The following is a 23,722-nucleotide window of genomic DNA, read 5'->3' on the forward strand; positions in this document are numbered from 1 at the left end:
TCAACAGAGCGTATTTACCACTCGTTCTACAGTAAAATCGTGTCGGAGGAGGCAGACGGAAGTCAACCTGCAATACAGTTCAATAAGTTTAGGGCCTTGAAGAACTTTCACAGGTGGTATTGGTAGTACTGTATGTCCACTGAAAGTAAAAGAATCTGAGATATTCCTACAAGTAGAGACATCTCAACAAGACGTCACAGTGCATGTGCCTGCTAGTTGTAACTGTGGTAGAATGTTGAGAACATCAGAACATAGTATTATACTAGTTTATAAAAGATGGAGTTATCAACACCTAAATGCTTATCACATATTCTTAGTGTCTGCTATATTCACAGATCATTACGAACTGTTAATAGAGGAAGTACAGTGAAATAATTTCAAAACGGACTCGCCGGACCTCAAACGTCAACAAAAAACCGGAAATATGCCCAAGCAGTGAAAACAAGAACAGCAAAAAGTGAGATCATACGGATTATCATTATATACATATAGCTTGACAGGAAATATCCCTGAACAAATAACTGGATATATCATGATGCTATATATACTCAGATCAGTATTTCCAATGCGCAATGCCGTGATTCCCATCTATATACATTGTGGTTCATTAATCAGTCTCAATTTGATGTCTCAATTGTGAAAATTCGTCCATTCTTATGATTTAAACAATAAACACATGATATCTTTGTCCGTTTCTCACTTATCATTATAACGGAAGTTCTTGGTACATCCTTGAATTCGTCTCTACGCCGTAGCAAATCTGTCATATTTTCTGTTTTTATTTATCTGAAGTTTTTTTTTTTCGGCAATTCGATGACAATAGAGCATCGGTGTTCAAATATGCTTCAGAAGGGATTTGCAAAGACTCGTATATCTACGTAAATAGAATTTTAAACTCTAAAAGCTTGAACACAAGAAATATGATTTTCACAGCATTCCAACTCAACTGAAGTAAAACAAGGAAATCAAGCCATGTGTTTTGATCATGGGATGTAAAGCGAGAGACCAGCCAGCCCACCGCACGTTAGGCGGATGGATCTGGATCACGGAAGTTGTCTTTTCCGCATTTACAATATACCAGACCGGGTAACGAATGATGTTTATAGTCAAGTATTTCTTGAAATGTACAACACTCTCTCCTTCACATTCTCCAGGAGTGATATTGTGAGTAGAAGCGAGTACAGAAGACTAACGAATGCTGAATTTTATCTTTCTAAAACATCGTCTTTCTTATGCGAAATTTTCATTCTTCTTTTTGAAGTCAACTAAATTAACAAGAAATACTTTGTATTGATATCTGATACTGATTATAAGTTATTCATTTCTTTTGTTTTCACTCGTCATTTTATTGATATTTTATATCTGTTTGTAGTTTTGAATGCAATGTACTTAAGTTTTAATAGTATGTACTCACTATAGTTAATTATTTTCATCTTTATTTCATCCAGCAGGGTTCTCATGTTATCCAAGACTCACATCAGAATGATCGGCAGCGGAGTGTTGGTTCAGGTCGGGATTCTTCTCATGAATGTTTACCATAACGGTAAGGAGTATAAAAAACGTTAAATAGTATGGTTATTATTTTGCACCATGGCATTATTACTCTTTTCGAGTAATTTATATACACTGACATGAATTTTACATTGCAGGCAGCTACAACGTGTGAAGCGGCGAAGAGATATGTGGGAAGTCGTGATGCAAATGGAATGTTATAAAATGAAGAGTTTGTTTGCAAAAACCGATAAGTCCATTTTTGAAGATTTTGAAGTACGGCCTCTGTCATAAAGTGCAAAATAATACCTTTTAAATGATATATTGGTCACTACTTATAAAGGTATATTTTTGAAGGTATGGTCAAAAGAATCAAAAATTTTCTTATTATTCTCCTTATTTTTCTTGACCTTTAAACGCAAATATCTCCATTTGGTAAATATGGACTTATCGGTTTTTGCAAACAAACTCTTCAAATGTTATGAAAGACTGAAAATGACCATGTTTGGGTAAATTTTCATTTATTAATTTTCTGTATCATCAGGAGTCTGTACTTACCATTACTTTATATCTTATTTAATTACTCAATGCAATTGCTCACTTCGCTTGTATTATGTGTACTTTGTATTTAGGATTTATAGAACCTAAAAAATATGTGCATACGAGTCTTTGTATCTGTGTTAAATTCATTAAGTCATGACTCAGTATCAATCCCTTTATAAATTTTTCTTTTTGTTCTTTCAGTTGCAATGACAGTGAACCTCGAGGTACCCTCGCCTCTCCGGGCTGGCCTTGAAGTCACAGCAGTGTGCTCAGGAAATGACGTCCACGGCTCGGCTGCTCTGACCTGGTATTTGAACGGCGTCCAAATCACAGACGGCTTCACCACCACCAGCGAAATCAGCCGAAGCGATGATTGGTGCACCTTCTGGGGGTTAGACTGACCGGTAAAAATTGTGAAAATGAATTTGAAGTACTTATGAGTCTGTGACGGACATAATCTGAATGTATGTGATTATAGGATATTACATTTAGCCTTGAAAATGTGACCGAATGGTTCATTAAATTGAAATTACTTATGTTAAAAGACAGACGATTTCTGCCATATTCATGTAAGGCTTATAATAAGGATTTTTGTCCCTGATAAAACGAGTATAGTTTCCAGGTCTGAAATGATCTCTGTACAAGCGAAAAAAGGACCTACTTTCCAACAGCAGGATAGAATGTGTGACACATGTCGAGAAGCTTTATACAAATCATTTAGAAGACAATAAGGTCTTAGCACGGGGAAATATGCTTGGTGAAATGGAAATTTATCACACAGAATGTCGAAACGGAAAACAATGGAGTTTGAAATCGGATGTCAACTTTTACCCACCAGTGCTGAAAATCAGAAAGGGTAGGATTTCAACACCATGTGAGATAAGTATTCTACTAAAATTATAGAGAAGGCACGGTGTTTGATCCCTTCATTTATCTTAACCGGGTTGAAATAACTCCTGAGGTAGGGTTTTCTGTCGATTACTAACTTTTTAACACCTAGAGGCAGTGTGTGCTGTGTGACGAATGAAATTGATAACATAACGTCCACTCTATACTGCATGCGGCGATAAGTGTGGAAACACATGTCCCGGTTATGCGGGTGAGTACCGGACGCAGGGGCGGATCCAATAATTCTGTAAAGGGGGGGGGGGGGGGCAACTGATATTTCTGGTGCCACTTCCGGGTTTCATTTCATTTTTTTCTATTCATTTCTTTTATTCTTAACGAAAAATAAAGGGGGGGGGGGCGTGCGCCAGTTGCGCCCCCTCTGGATCCGCCACTGGGACGGGTGAGCGCCACTTGATAATTTGACTACGTTCCAAAATACACAGTGGAACAGGCACATTGTATTATAAATACGGTACACTAAGCTTTGTGCGCGTATATCAAAGCAAAATGAGTATATGATGAGAGGCGGTACCAATGGATAGGCCTATAGTTATTACGTGAGTATATACAGCTGACATACAATCACGGCTGGATTCAACTTTTAAAGCAAATCTTGTTTCGCCTTACTTTACTTTGCTTTGTCTTTCCCCACTTCTTAAAGGGAAGGTAAACCCAAAGAGCAATGTGGATTGAGTGAAAGCAGCAACATTAGTAGAACACATCAGTGAAAGTTTGAGAAAAATCGGACAATCGATGCAAAAGTTATGAATTTTTAAAGTTTTGGTGTTGGAACCGCTGGATGAGGAGACTACTAGAGGATATGACGTATGAGTGGACAACAATACAAAGAAAATATAAAGGGTATTCAACAAAAATTCACTTTTCTAGAATTATGAAAGAGCAGTGGACCAACCGCTTTCAGAAAGCAGGGGGAATAATTGCTACCCTTAACATATGTCAATATCAAGTTGATGGAATTTGTAATTTTCATGAAAAATGGATTTTTGCAGTATTTTCTTTATATTTTCTTGATATTGTAGTCCACTCATACGTCATAACCTCTAGTAGTCTCCTCATCCAGCGGTTCCAACACCAAAACTTTAAAAAATCATAACTTTTGCATCGATTGTCCGATTTTCTTCAAACTTTCACTGATGTGTTCTACTAATGTTGCTGCTTTCACTCAATCCACATTGTTCTTGGGGTTTATCTTCCCTTTAAGCCCGTTCATGGTAATGACTTTCCTCATCAAAAAGCCAAAGTACCAATGTCCTGTTAATCCCTGTTCAATGCGAAATACATGATGAAGTTTGTACCTCCTTTCCTACTGTGGCCAGGACCTATTGGTATAGGGCAGAAAGCAAATACTTGTTTTCCTGAAAAAAAAAAAAAAATGGGCATGAAATTTGTATAGCAAGATATAGCAAGTATAGCAAGAACTGAATGAAGCTCGGTGTACCCACTTGACAGCTGCTTGATCTTCGGTCAGGATTACTTCTTGTCATGGCCAAAATACGGTATTTTTGAGAATGCTTGAAAATATGGATTACAATAATAATGATTTATTTTGTTTCGTTTGTATGAGAGCCATGAATATCCCTTACGCCCTTATACATTATGATCATAATTTGAATATCATTCCTGTATTTTGGAACTACGCGGTCGTCCTCCAAAACAACTGCATTAATTACAATGAATTAACAACGCCTCTATAATAGGAATTTTCTTGTTAGTTTTGTACGTTTTCATCATAATTTCATGTATTCACGTAAATTACATGTCAAGATGCCAACAGTTATATTCTAAGGCCATTTGTGGTTATCAGCAATACCATAAACCTGCACACTTGAGATTTCGGCAATGTATTGCAGCCTGCGCGCCGGAGCCACGTTTTCAAAAGTGTGTGTAGGGCCTATGTGCGGGGGGGGGGGGGGGGGGGGGATGGGCACATCGGAGTTTCATGAGGTAACAATAAAGAACACAAGAAAAAAAATACGTGTGGAGAAAAGTAGAGGGGGGGGGGGCTGCTGGCTCTTGACAGGGGTAGATAAAGGTATTAACTTCAAGATTCTTCTTCTTTCATGTCTATCGTATACATTGTAAAAATATGTCACCTGCCTATCTTAAAAACATTCTTCTTCTTTACCAACCACCACGAAATCTTCGTTCATCGAACTCACAAAGATTACAGCTTTATACCTCGAATCAATTAGTCGAGGGGATTGTGCTTTCTCATACATGGGTCAAAAACTTTGGAACAGCCTTCCAATATCTTTTCGACCAGCACCTTCTATTGATGCTTTCAAAAAGAACCTCAAGGCCTATGCTTTGTGTATTTACATTGACAACTGAATATTTACCTATATAGGCACATTTGATATGAGTATAGTTTGTTTGTTTATTGTTCTTATATCTTCTGTGATACTCTGTTGTAACGTGATACATTATTTTGTAGGGCCTATACTCTGTTCCACAGAGCCAAGAGCATCGTTTTAAGGTAGAAATTATGAACACTTTATAAGAGTCTCTCTATAAGGCCTAAGAACGGCCCAAGTTCAAATTTGGCTGCAGATCGTTTTGTCATGAAAATCATGCACCTGCAACAAAGTATAGCCCGTATTGTTAATATAGATAATCACTCAAAGTTTGATTTTTGATTTGTAGGAGTGACATTCTCATTATTGAAATACAACAGAAATATAAGATGTTACCTGTCTTTTATTATAGTAATTTTGTCTTTTCTTGAAAATAATGACAGATTCAAAACTTGAATTATTATAATAGGGGAATGTGGGGGGGGGGAGCACGGTGTGCATGCTGTGCATTGATCAAACTATAGAGGGTTCATAATCATCCATTGCATTTTCGGCATCACTTGCTGTTTGTTCATGGCTGGCTGGTGAGTCGAACCTATGTTAAAGTGATTATTTGAAGCTGTATTTCATTGCTTTTAAATGACAATTAAGATAGGATTACTAGTGCATGTTCATTTTATAATGCTAACGCTAAACAATCTTTATTTTAAGGATAACATTTTAGTTGAATTGCATTTGCCGGCTCCTGGCAGCTGCTACTGTGTGCGGGATTGCAGGGTAATTGTCGCATTAATCACGCGCATAGTGTGTGTATGTTGCATTGTGCGCGTAGTGTAGTACAATTGTATGTGTGTTGGCTGAAAGCTTTGGCGAAAGAAATTCGGTTGGATAAACTTGTATCTACACCAAAGTTGATGACAAGTTTGGAGAAAGTGTAAGGTTACGACAGCCCGTAAACGTGTCAACTATTTGGTTACTGGAAATGCTATCGTAATCATCAGGGTAAGGTGTGATTAACACGTAGAGTTAGTGCCAATGTAAGAGGTAGAAACTAGGAGTATAGAATGACCTAGAAATGATGATATCAGACTTCCCTAACGTTACAGTTTATCTAACATTACACGTAGGGCCTAGACCAGATAGGCCTACTACTAGACCGTACCGTTTGCTGTTCCAGTTTGTGTGCCTGTTAAGAGACGCAAGACATTGTAAGATTCGTAAGTTTCAGTCGCTTTTATTTGGTCTAAATCAATATAAAAAATACTAAAATCATTTCTTGTACGATAGCTTGATTATCATAAATAGTCTTTTGATTAGCAGTATATGGCAATGGCCTAATACCGGCTAGGTTAATCAATCTGTCATAACGTTTACTTTGTAAACAGCTTCTTCTTCTTCTTCTTCTTCTTCTCCTTCTTTTCTTTTTTCCCCCTCTTCTTCTTGGAAAATACAGTCCACCATCGAGTGTACATGTATAATAAGCCTATTGTAGGTGTTCTATTGGCACGTGTGGTGGATGTATACAGTGACTTTAAAAACAGTTTTACATCGTATTCGTACTTTGTGCAACTAAGAACAATGCTCCTTTATGAAACAGGATGTTGTACATCTGCTTGAAGAGGTTTGCAGAGGTGGTGGTGACTAGTTCTTCAGACAGAGTGTTTCCATAACCTCATAGCATCTGGGAAGAAGGATCTTTGGTAGACAAGAGTCCATGCAAAAATTATCTTTCAAATGCCTGGTGTGTCCACGGAGTGATGTTGGTACTCGGCATTCATTAGGAATGTTTGAATGATGCCCATACTCTGGCTGATTACACGGTGTATAACTCAGCATCTTGCACTGTGCCCTGCGTTCCTGTAGAAGTTGCCATTTGAGTTTGCAATAGCAGATAAAGAGATTATGAATTTGATTTGTTAGCATGGTGTTTTTATTCTCTTTTCAGGAGTTAGAGATGTTGGAATAATGAAGATTAACATTATGGGGTTTTGGCAAGTGTTGAACAGACTTCTCTAACTACTAGTTTGTGTAAGAGGCGTCATTTGGTTGTCTCAGATTTAGAAATGTTTGTGCTTCGTTTGGTTTCTGATGTCGTTCTTGTCCTGATCTGGTGAGATTTCACTAGGGACTTCAGCCTAGGGACTTCAGGGTGGCTTTGTTTCTTGGTTTCGAATGTTGTGCATTTGCGGTTAAGTTTTATTTACGAATGTTTATAAACTACGCCATGTGTTGACTTATCTACCTAACGTACAATACAATATTAGCTTGCAATTCATGTGATTTTAATAAATGTCATTTATCTATCTATTTATCTTTTTATCTCATGTTATTACAGTGAGGCTGGATGGTGGATCAACCCAAAATGAAGGCCGAGTTGAGATATCGTGTAACGGGCAGTGGGGCACGGTGTGTGACGATGGCTGGGATATGAGAGACGCGCACGTGGTGTGCAGAGAACTCGGCTACTCATCGGCCTCAGCTAGTTATTGGTCAGCGCACTTTGGGCAGGGATCTGGACCAATCTGGGTTGACTCGGCTTCCTGTGATGGAACGGAAAACTCTCTGGTTTATTGTCTTCGTGATCCATGGGGATGTGATGTCTGTGATCACAGTAGAGACGCCGGAGTGAGGTGTGAAGGAGACCGTAAGTTTGATTCATTTATTCACGTATTTCATAATGTACTGAGTAACTCAGGCCAAGTTACAGAAATGAAAATAATATTAAAATAAAAATCTAAGATGAAACAATAAAAAAAATGGTTTAAAATTGAATTAAAGTAGTTTCTCGTTCGAGTTTTGTTTCTTTCTTTATCTCTCTCCCTCTCTCTCTCTCTCTTTCTCTCTTTGCCACTACCACTTCACACAGTGTTGTACGTCAAAATCAATGCACAATCTAGCGGGAGGCACAGTGCGTGTGTAGGGTTGATAGTTTTGAATCGCCACGCAAGTTTCAAATATGCACAAACTCTCTCTAAATATTTTACAACCAAAAGTCCCTACACCTGAGTCTACAAAGTCTGGTAAAAATTTAATATTTGCTGTTAAGTTTTACACTTTTAGACTCATTTAGAAATGGCTGTACTGCGCTGCCGTGTACGTGTACACTACCATACCGCGGCCACTGTTTGAGTGCAGCGCAGAGTTTAAATTCAAACCATCGAGTGATTTCGAAATGGGTAAAAGGGTCTTAACGGGTTTTTAAATATTCAACTTCTTCTTGTGTTTGTGTGTGTGTGTGTGTGTGTGTGTGTGTGTGTGTTTATCTTTGTGGGTTTTTTTTCAGTGTTTTAACAAAAGTAATCAAGACAGTGTAAACAGCTATGTACACGCGTGTGGCCGGGCTGACCGGCTGGATACAACCAGCTAGCTACACGATCGACCTCCATCCAGCGAGCCGGCGCGGCGACCCATCAGCGTGGCGGCCAGCGCTACCATGCATACGCCTGTAACGTACACAATGCGTATGTAACATAACAAACGAGCGCTACTGAACGTAGGTCCTATGTACGTGGATTCTTTTTGAGTGGCCCGGTGGCCAGGGGCCACCAAAAATGAAAGTCGGGCCACCATATTTAAAAAAAAAAGGCTAATTTGGTGGCCCATTTTTTGTTCTTTTTGTTGAAAAGTGTAAGTTTATTTATCTTTAGATGTTGCAACCCCATGTACCTGTCAATGAATATCTATACTTAGTCTTCACCATTCAGCAGTTAAATTTTTTTAAAGGATGGATGAAAATGACTGAAAGAGTGCCTGAGAAGGAGTGTTGCGAGTTTGTTGAGGTTTATTTACACTACCGCTATGAAGTACATATGAGTAGATATGTCCAGCTCCTAATCCTTTCTATGATAGAACTTGAATATTTGACTCATTATAAAACAAAGATTTCTAATGCTTTTATTGTTTTTTTTCGGAGCAACAAATTTTTCTCTCGGGCCACCAAAAATTAGAAATGTAGATTTTGATGGCCCCATCGGGCCACCAAAAAAAAAAAAAAGAAGTTCGTGTTGAGCCCTGTTTTAGCTATCAAGTTATGTAATGAGAAGTAAAGAAAGTTATTCAACACGAAGCTAGGTGTCTAATCTTGTTTTAATTGTCATGATAAAGTACTTTGGGGTATGGAGTTACCGGTAAGGGTTTCATAATAGTCTTCCTCTGTGAATCAATTTAAAATCATTATGCATTGTAGCACACCAAATTCTCACTAATTCAGAAATGTGCATATTTCCTCTTAGAGTAATTCGGCATCTTTTTTTTTGGGGGGGGGGGTAGGGATAGGCTTGTTTTCCTATAATTTCTTTCTTAATTAAAAAAAAAAATAGAAAGGTTTTCACAATACCACTTGAGAAAAAATCCTGACTTAGGAAGACAAATCTTATTAGGAAGGTTTTCAGAATATCATCCGCCTAGAAGGCCTACATGACATTAGTGTTTAACCATACCGTCCCCTTGTTAAGAGGCAAAACACTCTGTCCCTTGGATAGGACATAAGATGGAGGTCCGTGTGTGAGAGAGTCACAACTCATCCACGTAAAAGATCCCACTTCATTCATTCATCGCAAAGATCAGGGTGCTTAGGCCGGAGAAGTGGTCCCGCCTTCCATCCAACTGGACCCAATGGAAGACCAGGGGCCCATTGCATAACAGTTACAATTATGGTAACTTTGCCATCCAATGGTAACTACCATGGCAACAATACTCAACAGCCAATAAAAATCAAGAATTCCATGGAAGTTGCCATTGGATGGCAAAGTAACCATAATTGTAACTTTTATGTAACGGGCCCCAGCTATTGCAGCTGAATATGGGCTATCCAGCCATCTCCTCAGATGGAAATGAAACAAACAAACAAGCAAACAAACAAACAAGCAAACAAACAAACAAAGCAAAAATATTTTGAAACCAAGCTAGCCTGGCTCATACGAGTGTGTGAAGACAACTCGTCCGTGCAAGACGTACAAGTGTGTTGATATGCCGTCGGCGTCCAGACCCACATGGTAGGGCCTACAGTGGCTGGGGGTGTTGTTCACGAAGTCGAACTTGATTTGGAATTAACAAAACTATTAAAGTATGCCACTGGTTTCCCTGTTCAAATTTTTGAGCCCAATCACCACCTGATTGCGTTTATCGTTATTTTTTTTTTTACCGAATTATTTAATTGCTACTTATTTCATCTTGTATTTTTAATGGCTACATGTAAAACGTCTCCAAAATCTTCATCTTTCATCAAAAAGTTGAGCAACATTGATCACAGCACACACAGAATACCACAGATTTTAGTCAATCTTGACTTTTAAGTTCACCTTAAATTCTTTGTGAAACACCCCCAGGTTTGTAGATCCTTCTTGCCCAGAGCCAGTAGAGGCAGGTTGCAGACAGGGATCAGCAGCACATTTTTTTGACGTTTTCATCAGTGTGTAGAAAAAAAAAAAATGCGAATGGTGTTGACGTAATGAAATTCCCCCGTTAACGAAAGAAAAAAACAAAAAAAAAAACTACCTTTCTTTTGATACTAGGCCTTAAATTGATTTAGCCGAAATGACAAACATATGGACAAATTAGAATACACTAAGAATGTACTTAGATTGCAATGCGAATGTTCCGTGTGTGTCAAGAATGCCGGCGAAATGGTCTTCGATAGCGTATAAGATGGTGATTTTCAGCTGCCAGTCTAGTGTCAACCCGATCATCCTTGGACCATGTTGCTTTGCTACAGATTACTGTCCTCCAGCAAGACCTTTTTGAAAGAGAGTCTCTAGGCCAGTTACCCGCTGGGAAATTACCCAAGATCCTTCCCGTGACCCTAATCCTGCTCCTAATTCTGAACCTAATCCTAACCCTTACCCAAACTCTAACTCCAAACCTAACCTTAACTGTAATCATTACTCTAACCAGTTACCTTTTCGCTGACCAGTATTGTATTTAAGTGGGGGTAATTGTATGAGCACTGGAGCATTTGAGATATTTCGGCAGAATTTGAGGTTCACACCGTTCCGATTCTCCCTCAAATCAGGCCAGAATTTTTCAAATGCTGTTTGAATGCTGTAGGAATGTTTAGAATGGCGTAAAAATATTTACAATGTAAGCAGAGTCCAATCAAAATACCCTTCGAATGCAGATCGATATTTCTCCACTTCGAATGCTCCTCGAATGTTATTAAGCATGGGTAAAACGTTCGGGCTGGCCACAAGAAAGGGCCTAAATGTTTGGATTGCACTCAGACTGTCGTCCGAATTTTTAGAATGCATTTCGAGCATGCAGGAATGCAGGAAGAATTTTCATTCCATTGGCATTCCGGCTCATTACGCCTCTAGTGTGACGGAGGTATTGATTATTATCATTCCAGAAGAGACATCTTCGTTCATCATTGAAGCAAGGATGAACTTTATGTGAACTTTAGGGTCCTATGTGATGATCGATCGCGCCGTAGCAATCGCATGTATCTACAATGGTTTACTTATCATGTACAAGATAAATGTTTTGATAATATTCAAACTAATTCCAGTTCATTGGTTTCTGTTTGCTGTTTCTCATGTAAAGGAAGCGATAATGCTGTCAACGAGTCTGTTACTTCGGGTCTTGACTACCGTATCAATCGTTTTACATATTACAACGTTAGTAGCGAGCTGACGTTCACTCCGACCGCAGCTGACAATGGGGGCGTACTTCAATGTCATCTGATCGGCAGTGAACGGTCTCGAATCTTGGAAGTTCAGCGTAAGTAATTTTTCGTTTAATATCTGATCTATCTGCACCTGCGTGCAAGTCAAAAATTAACGCCTTCCCCTTATGTAAAGTCTTCTCAGAATATTGGTGAAATCTGTGCTGGTTGCCAGGCATACGATGATTACGACACGACATAACTTTTCAGACAAGATAATTAAAGGGATTGTATAGTTTTGGTTGAGACCTAATTTCAAGTTTCTAACATTTTTCTTTTTGTGTGTGTGAGATAATGAGAAACCTCTTATGAAATATGAAAGAGCATGTAACTCTATGAGGAATTCAACGTTCATTTGATGAAAATTGGTTTTGAAATGGCTGAGATATAAAAAAGGGCGATTCTAATAAAGTGTGGGACCCACACTTTATTACCATCGCTTTGTTTTACTTTGTTTTTGGATGTTTCAGTCATTCCAAACCCGATTTTCATCAAATAAACTTTGAATTCCTCTTAAAATGGTATGCTCTGTACTATATCATAAGTGTTTTCATGGTATCTCGCAGAAAGTTAAAAGCCCAATTCTCATATCCACCAATACTGTACTATCCCTTTAATAATGCATATCCCTTTAATAATGCATATGATGCAATTAATAAGGATCCTTAATTCACATGGCAAGGTATTCAAAAAAAAAAGAAGAAAAGGCATACGTGGTTATTTTCATAAAGTAGAAAATAAAGCAGTTTTGATGTGAGAATCGAGCTCGCAGCAAATTAGTGCAAGACACTCGAAGCGCCAAGATAATGGTTGTTCGTGAGCTGATATGGAAGCTTTGTTGATTTGGAATGATACATACATACTTAATATACATCTCTTTTTGTTCATTACCATGATGAGCAAGATTTTACTTAATGCTTTTGAAATTATGTCAACACTAGCCGATGACAATAAAAAGATGACAGCACGATTAACTTTGAAAAACAATTAATATTGATTCCTACTTTTTGATCATACATAATGTACTGTATTCTATTAACATTTTTGAAAAATGTATAATTATTATCAGCAGAATGTGTTCTGTCATCCGTCTTCCTTCAACTCTCGTCTTCTCGACAGACCCTCCAGCAGACAATATCATCTTGATCAAGATCGCTGACAACGAGGACAGACAAGAAACTAATGGCCTCAGGATTACGTGTCACGTCGACCCACGTGACCAGCCATTTCCACCAATAGAAACTTACGAGATTGCAGTGAATGACGTCATCGGGTCAGCTTCAAACTCCCCTTCCTTGATCCTTGAGTCCATTCCCAGTGAATGCGTTGAAATCTCCTGCACCGGTATCAACGACATTGGGAGGACGAACTCTACAAAGACTTACTGTCCAAGAAGCAACGGTAAGATGATAAAACTTTTCATATCATTGCTATACCAAAGCGCTTGTGATCAGTATAAGGCAAATCAATTTCAGTTTATATACTTATTTTTTTTCTCTTTTTTTTTCTAGTTGCAAATATGTTCACGTGAACAAACACGATACTGCCGTAGTAGAGTAGGATTTGTTTGTTTGTTTGTTTGTTTGTTTTTGTTTTTGTTTAACAAAATAGTAAAGTTTTAATATTAACATTCGTTTTTAAATGAGTTTTAAAGTGTTAGTTAGGTGTTTTGTCTTGTTTTGTTTTTTGATAGACAACGCAAATTTTACAATCTTATTTATCGAGATTGCGCAATGTCATCCAAACTCAACAGTGTCTGGTTAAAAATCTTTCTGTGATTACCGAGGATTGGATGGGGATGTTTCTCATGAGGAATACTATCGTTGATTTCTTGACAAAAGCAAACAAACAAAACAACAATAGAATTAACAACATTACATATTATTACAGAGTTAGGTTTTTATTTTGAACCAAATATAGATCTACCCGCTTGAATTCACTATTATATTCAAACCTTGTCTACTCGGTCTTCTCGAACACTTACGACTGATTCTAGATGTTGTCGTCTGGAGGGTATTTTCTTGAGATGAGATAATCTTATGTTAGACCATTTTCCTATTAGTTTATTAATCAATAAATCAAATCGTATGGTGGTACCAAACGATGCGGCAACGCTTTAGGAATAACTGCCTAAAGAGAAAAGTGTGTGTAAGAACAATGACTAAGAGAACAATATATGGGGGCTGTTTAATTATCAGTGACGGACATCCACTTCTTTGTGTGCTGGTTAATTTAAGATAGATGCAAATCGATTGAAAATTTAATTAGTAGTCGGTTTGGAGTTAAGGACTCTCATCTTCACGTTGCAAGATTAGTAAACTTATTCCCCCTCCCCAGAAAAAAAAAAAATCAATCTCTTCATTGCCTCTCACTGAATCTAATAAGGAAAAAGTCTAAGATATTGAATGTGTTGATAACGAATATTCAAGAAGTCATCCTACTCAGATCTTAAAGCCAGTAACAAACTATAATGATGATTATGAAGGACCAACGCTTTTACATTTTCATTTACCATTCTTCTGAAGTTGTTTACTTGTTAAATTCTGATCCTTCGAATTTTAAGTAGGGGTCTTAATATTGTTTATCAACCATATTCAGGATTTGGGAAGAATGGTAAGTACCTGACACAGTCCCCCCCCCCCCCCCCCCCCTCCCTAAAAAGAAAAGACAACTGTTTTCTTTTTTCTTCATTATCAGGTCAGGCGCCCCCAACGAGAAACATCCTCTCCATCGAGACTCAGGAGATCAATGGGGAAGGAAGCCAGGTCATTCTTGTTATCACGTGTCATATTAGTCCTGAAGACCAGCCCTCCCCACACCTTCACACATACACCATCGGAGTCGACAACACCACTCTCTCCTCGTCCAGCAGTACCTCGGCTCTCTTCACACCACGCCCACACAGCAGGTGCATCAATATCACGTGCTCAGCGACGAACGGGATTGGTTGGACCTACACCAGTTTTGAGTACTGCTCGACTTTCAACTCCGAAAAAGGTGGATGTACTGTTAATATTATAATTTTATGTGCCGCTGGTTTATAATATAGAAGAAAACTAGAAATGTCGCTATGGCGACTGATGCTTTCGCCATAATGCATGATTCTCCCAATAGGTGTATTGTACAATGTCTTTACAATGTGTGATGACAGTTTCACATTACTGGCAAAATATCGAAATGACAGGTTTGTCAGAAATATCTTGAATGTTCGCTTTTCATGAAGTGGGTTTGCTATGTAATTGTCTATTAAAGAGTGCAGGTACACATATTTGGGGAATTGAAATTTTTTACTTGACTTCTGACCGACCTTAATATAAGTTTATGCACTGAGTATAATTTTGAAGGTATGAAGAAAGAGTGTAATTACAGTACAAAATATATCTTTCTGTTTGTTTCTTTTGCATTTAAACCTGACCTTTGACCCATAACCTTTGACCTTTGACGACCTTCTGGCTGGAAATTTGTAAGATAATCTCCATTAAGTAATACATGTACATAATAGACCCTATTAAATTTTAAAACTGATAATGTAATCATTGCATATACTAGTATATGAGGGAAATAGTAACATTTTGAGGAGTTGACCTTGACCTTTGACCCCCTGACTATTGACCCATGACCCCTAAATTCCCTAGATAATCCCTGCCAGTCAGTACATGCATATGTACCAAGTTCCATGAAGATACATTGAACCATTTGCGAGAAAAGTGATATTGCAACATTTTCACCTAACCTTTGACCTTTTGACCTTTGACCTTATGACATGAAACTCTCTCTCTCTAGAGAATCTTTACGCAGTAGTACATGTCTACACTAAGTTTCAAAATAACTGCGGGCATTGCATAGATATGGGGGAAAATAGCAACATTTTTAGCATTTGACCTTGACCTCTTGACCTTTGACCTCATGCCAATGTCACTAAAATCTACTCAACTAATTGTCCCATCATACATCATAATTAGACCAAGTTTGGTAAAAGCTGCTTCATCCAGTTTTGAATTATCACGTAAACAGATAAATGTTAGGATTTGACCTTGATCTTTCACCTTTGACCTCCAGCCAATTTCACTGAAACACTAATCAAGTAATTGTCCCGTCATACATCATCCTCCAACAAAGTTTGGTGAAATTTGCTCCATCCAGTCTTGAGTTATCGCATAAAAGGATACAATTTCATGATTTGACCTTGACCTTTGACCTTTGAACTTTAGCCGATTTCGACCAAAATCTAATCAAATCATTGCCTCATCATACTTCATACCTGGACCAAGTTTGGTAAAATTCCAGTAAATATTACTCAAGTTATCCCGTAAACGAAAGCAGACGGACGTACGTACGGACGTACGGACGGACAGACGGACAACCCGAAAACATAATGCCTCCGGCACCACTTCATGGCGGAGGCAAAAAAAAAAAAAACTGAACGAATCGAAACAGACATGTTTAATGTGAGATTCCACGCAACAAGCATGACAGCTGCAATTTTCTATAACGTTTGAATAATTATGACCTTTATCACTGCTTGTTAGATGACGCCATCATTTTATTCTTCATTCCTATCAAATTCAAGTTAATACTCTAAGAATTTGACCAAACATTTTTCTTCTTAAAATACTTGATGTTCATACCACTTATCTTTTCTCGAGTCGTATTGAAAATATAGAAATATGTATTAAACTGTTTTTGAATGACAATGTATGACGTAGATAAAGGATATGAAATGATGTATTTAATTTTACTGCAGACTTTGCTCGGTTACCTCTGATATTCTCCTTGGTGCTCGGTCAAAATAGAACGGTCATTTATGATGGTCTAACCATACAGGTCGACTTGAAGACCTGAATATAAGAACGACCCAAGTCCAATTTTTGGCCAAATTCAGTTTGACATGGGAAATTGTAGCTTATGCATGGACTCATCTTGTGTATAAATGATAAATCCTAATTACCCCCGGAAGTGCCTGAAATGAATGAGTTAAATCTTATATTAATTTAAGAATGAAGGATTTGGGTCATTCTTACATTCATATAATAGCGCCCTCTCGCATCCTTCTCTCATCTCTATAGCAGAATATCATGTATATGAATCAAAGAACGACCCAAGTCCATATGAATCAAAGAACGACCCAAGTCCACGACATAAAATAGCCTCTCCACAATATAAATGTAAATGTTAATTGTCATAATAATATATGTTCTAATTTGTATAAAATTATACAATGTTGCCTTCCAATCACAGTTAAATAGAATATTATTGGACAAATAAAAAAAGATATGAATTTTTTTCTAGTTTACTCGAAATGGTCTTCCATGGTCTTGGGTCGTTCTTATATTCATATATTGTATTACTTGTCTTCATCTAGGATTTCTTCAGAAGTCATCGACCACTTGTGCCCTGTTTTTTACGGCGTTCTTCATTTTGATGGCTAACTGTGCGATCGTCGAGATGAAAAGAAGAAAAATCATAGTCTTCTGAAGAGGTATTAGACTACGGATTCGTCCTTATCTACTACATTCTCTTTCTTTTCATTTCACCGTACCTTTTCTTCCTTTTCTTTGACTCTTTCTATCATGCCTTCTACATCCCCTTCAAGTGTTAAAAATTCACCCTTTAACCTCTTTGTCTCCAATTTCTTCTTCCCACTCTTCCTTCCTTCTTCTGTTCATTTTTATTCGTTGTTGTCAGTCTTCACCTTCTTCTTATCCTGCGGCCGTTAGACTGTCACCCTTGTTTAAATTTCCTGCATTAGTCGATCAGTACTTCAATGGAAATAATTACAAAGGAAAACTAAGGGTGGCAGTTCCTAGTTCGAACATTTTATTACTGGATAGAAGGATGTAACTGCGTCCTCAAGTAGAACCAAGTCTGCGTGAATGATTTCTATCATGCTAGGGCCTAATAAGAACAGCATTTTGAAACAATGGTCTTGTGAGTTTTGAAGAATGTCATATCAATAACATAAACAAAAAAGGACCTTCGACTTCACTTTTTTTTTTTGGCGCTGATAAGATTGTAATGACAAGTAAATTTTGAAACCAATAATTTTATGATTGTAAATAACATGTGACCTGTATATCTCAGCTCATTAGGCATTTTATACTATGGACATGATGGAGATTCTTCTCTTGTCGTCACATATGTCTTTATTCTCTTCTAACAGTCTAATTATTTCTGCTTTGTCTTTTGTTACTCTTCTTATAGATGGACAGCATAAACTGGAATCTCGGCCTCATAATCAAGTTTGTCATTTCGTTCGACAAAGACAGTTACCCACCTGGCGAATGTGACAGTAGATAAGTGCAGAGACCGTAGGTAATTTACCTCTTTCATTGAGCAAATGAGAACCAGGATTTAATCTCAACACTAAACAGGATCGAAAACGTAGTCATAATGTACACAGAAGTGGAAATCATGCTGCAAGTACAAATTAAAATCCATATGATTTAAACTATTGTGTCTAACAAGTAGGATTTTTTTTTTTTTTTTTTATTGTGAACTCACTGTAATTGACAAAAGGCTGCAGTGAGTGATTGCGATTATTCATGGTCTGGCGTCCGTCATGCGTCGTCCGTCGTGCGTTAACTTTTTTGTTTGTTTGTTTGTTTGTTTGTTTGTTTGTTTGTTTTTCGTACAATTTTATCTTCTTCATAAGAATCTTATGACGGATTTTTTCTTTTGTTAACTCTCCTGTAAATGGAGCATATCAACTGGAATCATGTTCTCTAATTCATCTCTGTCGCTTTGTTCGACAAGCTTAGTCACCCCACTGGTGAAATTCAAATCTAGTCAAGCATTAACCGTGATAGAATATGTAGCCACAATGTGCAATGAGGCGAACTCATGCAGCGGATAATATTATAGTGACCACACACGCGAGTTAAACTATTGTGACATGCTATTACTTGTACATGTTTATCTTATATGTATTTCTTCTTATTCAACTTGACCCGAAATTGACTTAGAATTAACTGTTCTGACAGTAATTGCTGACCAAGCTTTGAAATTCTGTGAAACTTAGCAACGAAATCTAAAGAAGACAACGTAGTTTTGAAGATGGAAATGAAATTTAAAAATATGTGTATATTACTTCTAATTCTATTACGTATATTTTGATTACATGGTTTGTGCACGGAAATAGGTAACAACTATTATCTTTAAGCAGAAAACTTTTTATCTTGCTTATTTCTTTTATTTTTCTTTTTTTTTTTTAACTCAGACCCTGTGTAAATCATTGGCGAAGGGAGAGAAGTTTAGTCTCCGACTCGAGGAAAATTACGTGAAAGCTTCATAGATGTGATATGCTGGTCTTTACTTTAAAAACAAACAAAAAAATATTTGCATCCTCTTGTCCGTTGCCCGTCAGGGTATAGATTCAAACCATTCAGTCTAAGTATATAATATACCAAAGTGCGCACTCAAAATTCATGTAAAATTCTCGAGCTGATGGACATGAATACAGCACTATCGTGGCTTGGATATGTAGCGTGTATCCACGTTCACACGCACAGACACAAACCTTATGACTTGTGATTTAGTCATCCCCGATTGCAACATGACTGGGGTTAGCTGATAGTATGACAAGACTATTATCTCCTACTTGTAAATACGTATGCCATGTTGACTGCATGTTTACTGAAATAGGTATGATAATAATTGTGTTTATGAATAAAGATTTTTCCATCTTCCTATAGACCGTGTTCTCAGAACCTAAATCATTGTTGACAGAATAGTCTCTGACACAAGAAGACTTTACGTGAATCCTTCATAGATATGATTTACTGCTTTTAAACCAGGACCCTGTTTCATGAAGATGTTCGTAAAGTAACGAACAAAAACTGGTTATCAGTTCAGATATGCTATACTTATCAGAATATCAATAATTCAGCACAAGAACTGATCACCAGTCGTTAATAAGTCGTTCATAACTTTACGAACAGCTTTATGAAACACCTGGAAAATTCTTTGCTTCTATAACATTCAAAGTATTTGATCAAATCATATTCGGTTTAGGCTTGGTTGATAATAGGATTACATATTATTCAGTCTTTATCCGGTAGTATAGGATTGTCATTGTAAAAGTATATTACTCAGTAAAGACCTCTATTAAAGATTAAAAACCACGTCTTTTCAGCATTTGTCTCATTTCATGATTTCATATTTGTCATTGTATGTCTCCCTCTCTCTTAAAAGAAAAGAGAATCTAAAATAAAAATCAGAGTCAGTGACGCATCGTAGAACGTCTTTGTGAATAGGTAAGAATGTTTCTATTTAAGTCGCGTGACGGATGAGAGGGAGAAGTACGCTGTGTAGAAAGTGGCAAAAGTAAGATGGAGACACATTATGTTTGTGTGTGCATCATGTTCACGTGTGTAAGCATGACATGGCATGCTTATGTGCATAGGTAAAGAATGGTGAACACAGACTACTCATGACTGTGTGAGGCAAACTGCAGCTGTTCTTGGATTTGAGGGTATCGGTGATGCTCATGACCGTGCACTATGACGGTAGAGAATGGAATAAAGGTTTCAGAGAAATCAAGTTTGGAGGCAGAAGAAAAAAAAAACACGATATAAGACTCCGCGTAAAGTGGACATGAATAACTAAGTGAGTGGACAGATTATGATTGTATGTTTTAAAGTATCTGAATACATGTAAGACTCAGTGTGTGTGTGTGCCTTTGTATTTGTTTGCTTGAGTTTATATGTGTGAGTGTGTATACATAAATGACCCTGCATCACAAGACCAACAAAAAGTCGCCAGACATGGAATTTAAGTTAAGAGAATATAATTTATAGTATTCTTTAAAGAAAAAATGTTGATTTAAACTTTGAAATAATGTATAACTCAATACAAATACACTCTCCTAACATATCTAAATATTGGAAAGAAATCAAACACTGAAAAAATGTGAATTGAGAAAAGAGGTTCTGAAGTAACGCCAGACATGGAGTTTTATTTAAGAACATAATATTCTGAAAAAAAAAAAAGTATGGACCTGAAACTTAAGACTAATGTATGACTCGCTGCAAATGCACTCTCTTAACCAACCTAAATATTGGAAATAAAGCACACACTCTGGAAAAGTGTTTTCTGAGAAAAGAGGTTCTGAAGTAACGAGAAACATGGATTTGTAGGTTAAGATCGTAATATTCTGAAACAACAAACAAGCTTGAAACTTTAAAATGATGAAGATGACTCAATGCAAATGTACTCTCATAAGCTATCACAATATTGAAATGAAAGCACACACTCTGGGAAAGTGTGTTCTGAGAAAAGAGATTCTGAAATACAGAGTGTACTCAAGCTTTCATTTAATCTGACGCTGTGTCGTGCTGTGTTCAATAAATAGGGAAAGACAAAAAAAAAAAAGATGTGATATTTCAAAGAAACAACAATAAAGGGATTATCAAATCGACCTGAAATTCATCATGCTCTATCAACATAATTCAGTCCATGACTTCTCTCAACTTAAAAGACAGTAGCATCATCCCTCCAAAAGTTATTAGAACTCAAATAACGATTTTGTAAAGAGTTTTGTTTTTTTAGGAATGAAAGGGGAATCTAAAGACTGTTAAGACACTTTATTACACTATTTTGCATATACATAATTGATTGTGCGGGTTTCTAAAAAACCCACTTTTATGACGAACGCCCTCAACGACTCGTTCAAGAGCGAAATTGTGTTGGAGAAGGCAGACGGAGGTCAACCTAACCACCATTAAGATTCAGGTCTTACAGAAGTTTCAATGATGGTATTGGAAATATAGCAATAGTATATGGAATATTGAAAGTAAAAGAGTCTTAAGTTCTCCTACAAGTCTAGATATCTCAACAAGATATAATAAGCCACTCGTTCTTCAGCAAAATCGTGTCGGAGGAGGCAGACGGAAGTCAACCTGCGACCTCAAGTTTAAGATCTTTAAGAACTTTAACTGAAGGTATTCGTACTGGTATTAGAGTGCAGTGAAGTTTTGCATGTGAACTTGGGTATTCCTACAAGTCGAGATATTTCAACAGGTCGTGTTAACCTCTGGTTATACAGTAAAATCCTGTCAGAAGAGGAAGACGGAAGTAAACTTGCAATCCAGTTCAGTAATTAAAGTCTTACAAAACATTTATCGTTGATTTTGGTAATACAACAAAGAACATTACTATAGAACTATTAAGTTTATAAAAAGATGGAGTTATCAACACCTTGTTAATGCTTATCACATATTCTTACTGTCTGCTATATTCACAGATCATTACGAACTGTTAATGGAGGAAGTGCAGTGAAATAATTTCAAAACGGACTCGCCGGACCTCAAACGTCAACAAAAAACCGGATTGATTATGCCCAAGCAGTGAAAACAAGAACAGCAAAAAGCGAGATCCTCTATCGATATCGCTTGATGCATGTATATAAACACCAAAAAACATTCCACCAATAAAACATCCAAAATTGCCACATGTTCGTAACTTTATCATCAACTTCACTTCCTATGCCAGGTAAGGTTTGAACCTGTTAAAGTGAATTGTCTTTTTAGAAATTATATATGCATTATTACATTCAGATTGTCAACTGATATGTACCGTATATTGACGATATGCCCCTACTGGCAAATATTGAAATAAAAGAAATGAAATAAAAATGGGGGAAAATGATACCATTCATCACTGATATTTCTTTCTTTCTTTCTTCTTCTCCCTCTCTCTACCTTCGGTTCTCACTTTATTTCCTCTAATCCTCTCGTTCTCTCGTTCTCTCCCTCTCTTTCTCATTCACGTTTACTGCCTTTAAGATGTTTATGTACAAGTTATGTAAATATGTTTTAGGAGTCTGTATATGCTATATTCTCATTTACTCGGTACATAATTATCAATTTTACTCGTCATGGTGACCTACAAATTTTACAGGTTTTGCTTTTAGTTGGGTCACCCCATTTGCGTTTGTATAAGTACCCTATATTCTGTCAATTCATGCTGATAAATTACAGTAATATTATGTGTCAATATGTAAACAATGCAATGTAAAAAAGGAAATGAAACGAATAGATTCAATTCAATTCAATTACTATGGAAGCTTTAATTTCAAGAGCAGACTTCCCTTGGTTGAAAGCACGTGAATTTTGGTACTCGTTCTACTTGGTTCCTGTTGAATAGGTGAGTTTGATATTGTTTCTTTGTTTCTTTCTTTATTTATTTTGACTGAGCTCTGGATATTATGTTTGATGGAAGAGCTGTCTAGTAGCTCGGTGGCTACGGGGACAGCGGGTGCCCCTGTTTTAAAGCAATGGGAATTCGAATAATCTTGGAAACAATGGGTTTAAAGTTTCTGATATTTGCAGTTTCCGAAGTCTGGTTTCTTTATTTTTACTTCTACCTTCCGTGCATGATATTAGTCTCCTATCTACAGTTAGTGGGCAGTATATTTTCAAACACAAGAGCTATCGAAAAGGAATCGTCCTGGTTTTTTTTTTTGTTTTGTTTTTGTTTTGTTTTTTGTTTTTTGTTATAAGCCATTTCGTAGTTCGACTTTGCGCATGAGCAAAAAAAAAAAAAAAAAAAGATGTCATTTTAGAACAGGCATTGCATCTATGATGCCATGATTGCTCATGTAATCCTTAACAGTACTTGCCAGCACATCCACCAGATAGCAACAAAGTGTTCATTAAAGCTCAACATTTGGCAATAATAGTTTAGTTTGTCCTGCTTCATACAGTGCATACTATATGATATGATGCTTCCCTGGTTGTTGTTCGAGAGGCGGCTCCTTTGGCAACCAGTTATACAAATTCATTCTTTGTTTAAACATGAATTCTATAAATAATTCTACGTCGGGCAACCG

At 37.1% G+C, this 23,722-nt stretch overlaps 1 protein-coding gene across 1 annotated transcript; it reads left to right on the forward strand.

The window, feature by feature from the left end:
* Nucleotides 1-1,482: 1,482 nt before the first annotated feature.
* Nucleotides 1,483-20,351, forward strand: LOC140246941 (uncharacterized). The gene is made up of 9 exons (XM_072326259.1): nucleotides 1,483-1,543; nucleotides 2,236-2,425; nucleotides 3,584-3,588; nucleotides 7,573-7,881; nucleotides 11,775-11,951; nucleotides 13,015-13,296; nucleotides 14,593-14,892; nucleotides 17,258-17,374; nucleotides 18,097-20,351. The coding sequence occupies exons 1-8, from the start codon at nucleotides 1,483-1,485 to the stop codon at nucleotides 17,368-17,370; spliced, it is 1,437 nt and encodes a 478-aa protein (XP_072182360.1). The 3' UTR covers nucleotides 17,371-17,374; nucleotides 18,097-20,351.
* The last annotated feature ends 3,371 nt before the right edge of the window (nucleotides 20,352-23,722 follow it).

The sequence above is a fragment of the Diadema setosum genome, chromosome 3, assembly GCF_964275005.1.
Source record: "Diadema setosum chromosome 3, eeDiaSeto1, whole genome shotgun sequence".
NCBI lineage: Eukaryota > Metazoa > Echinodermata > Echinoidea > Diadematoida > Diadematidae > Diadema > Diadema setosum.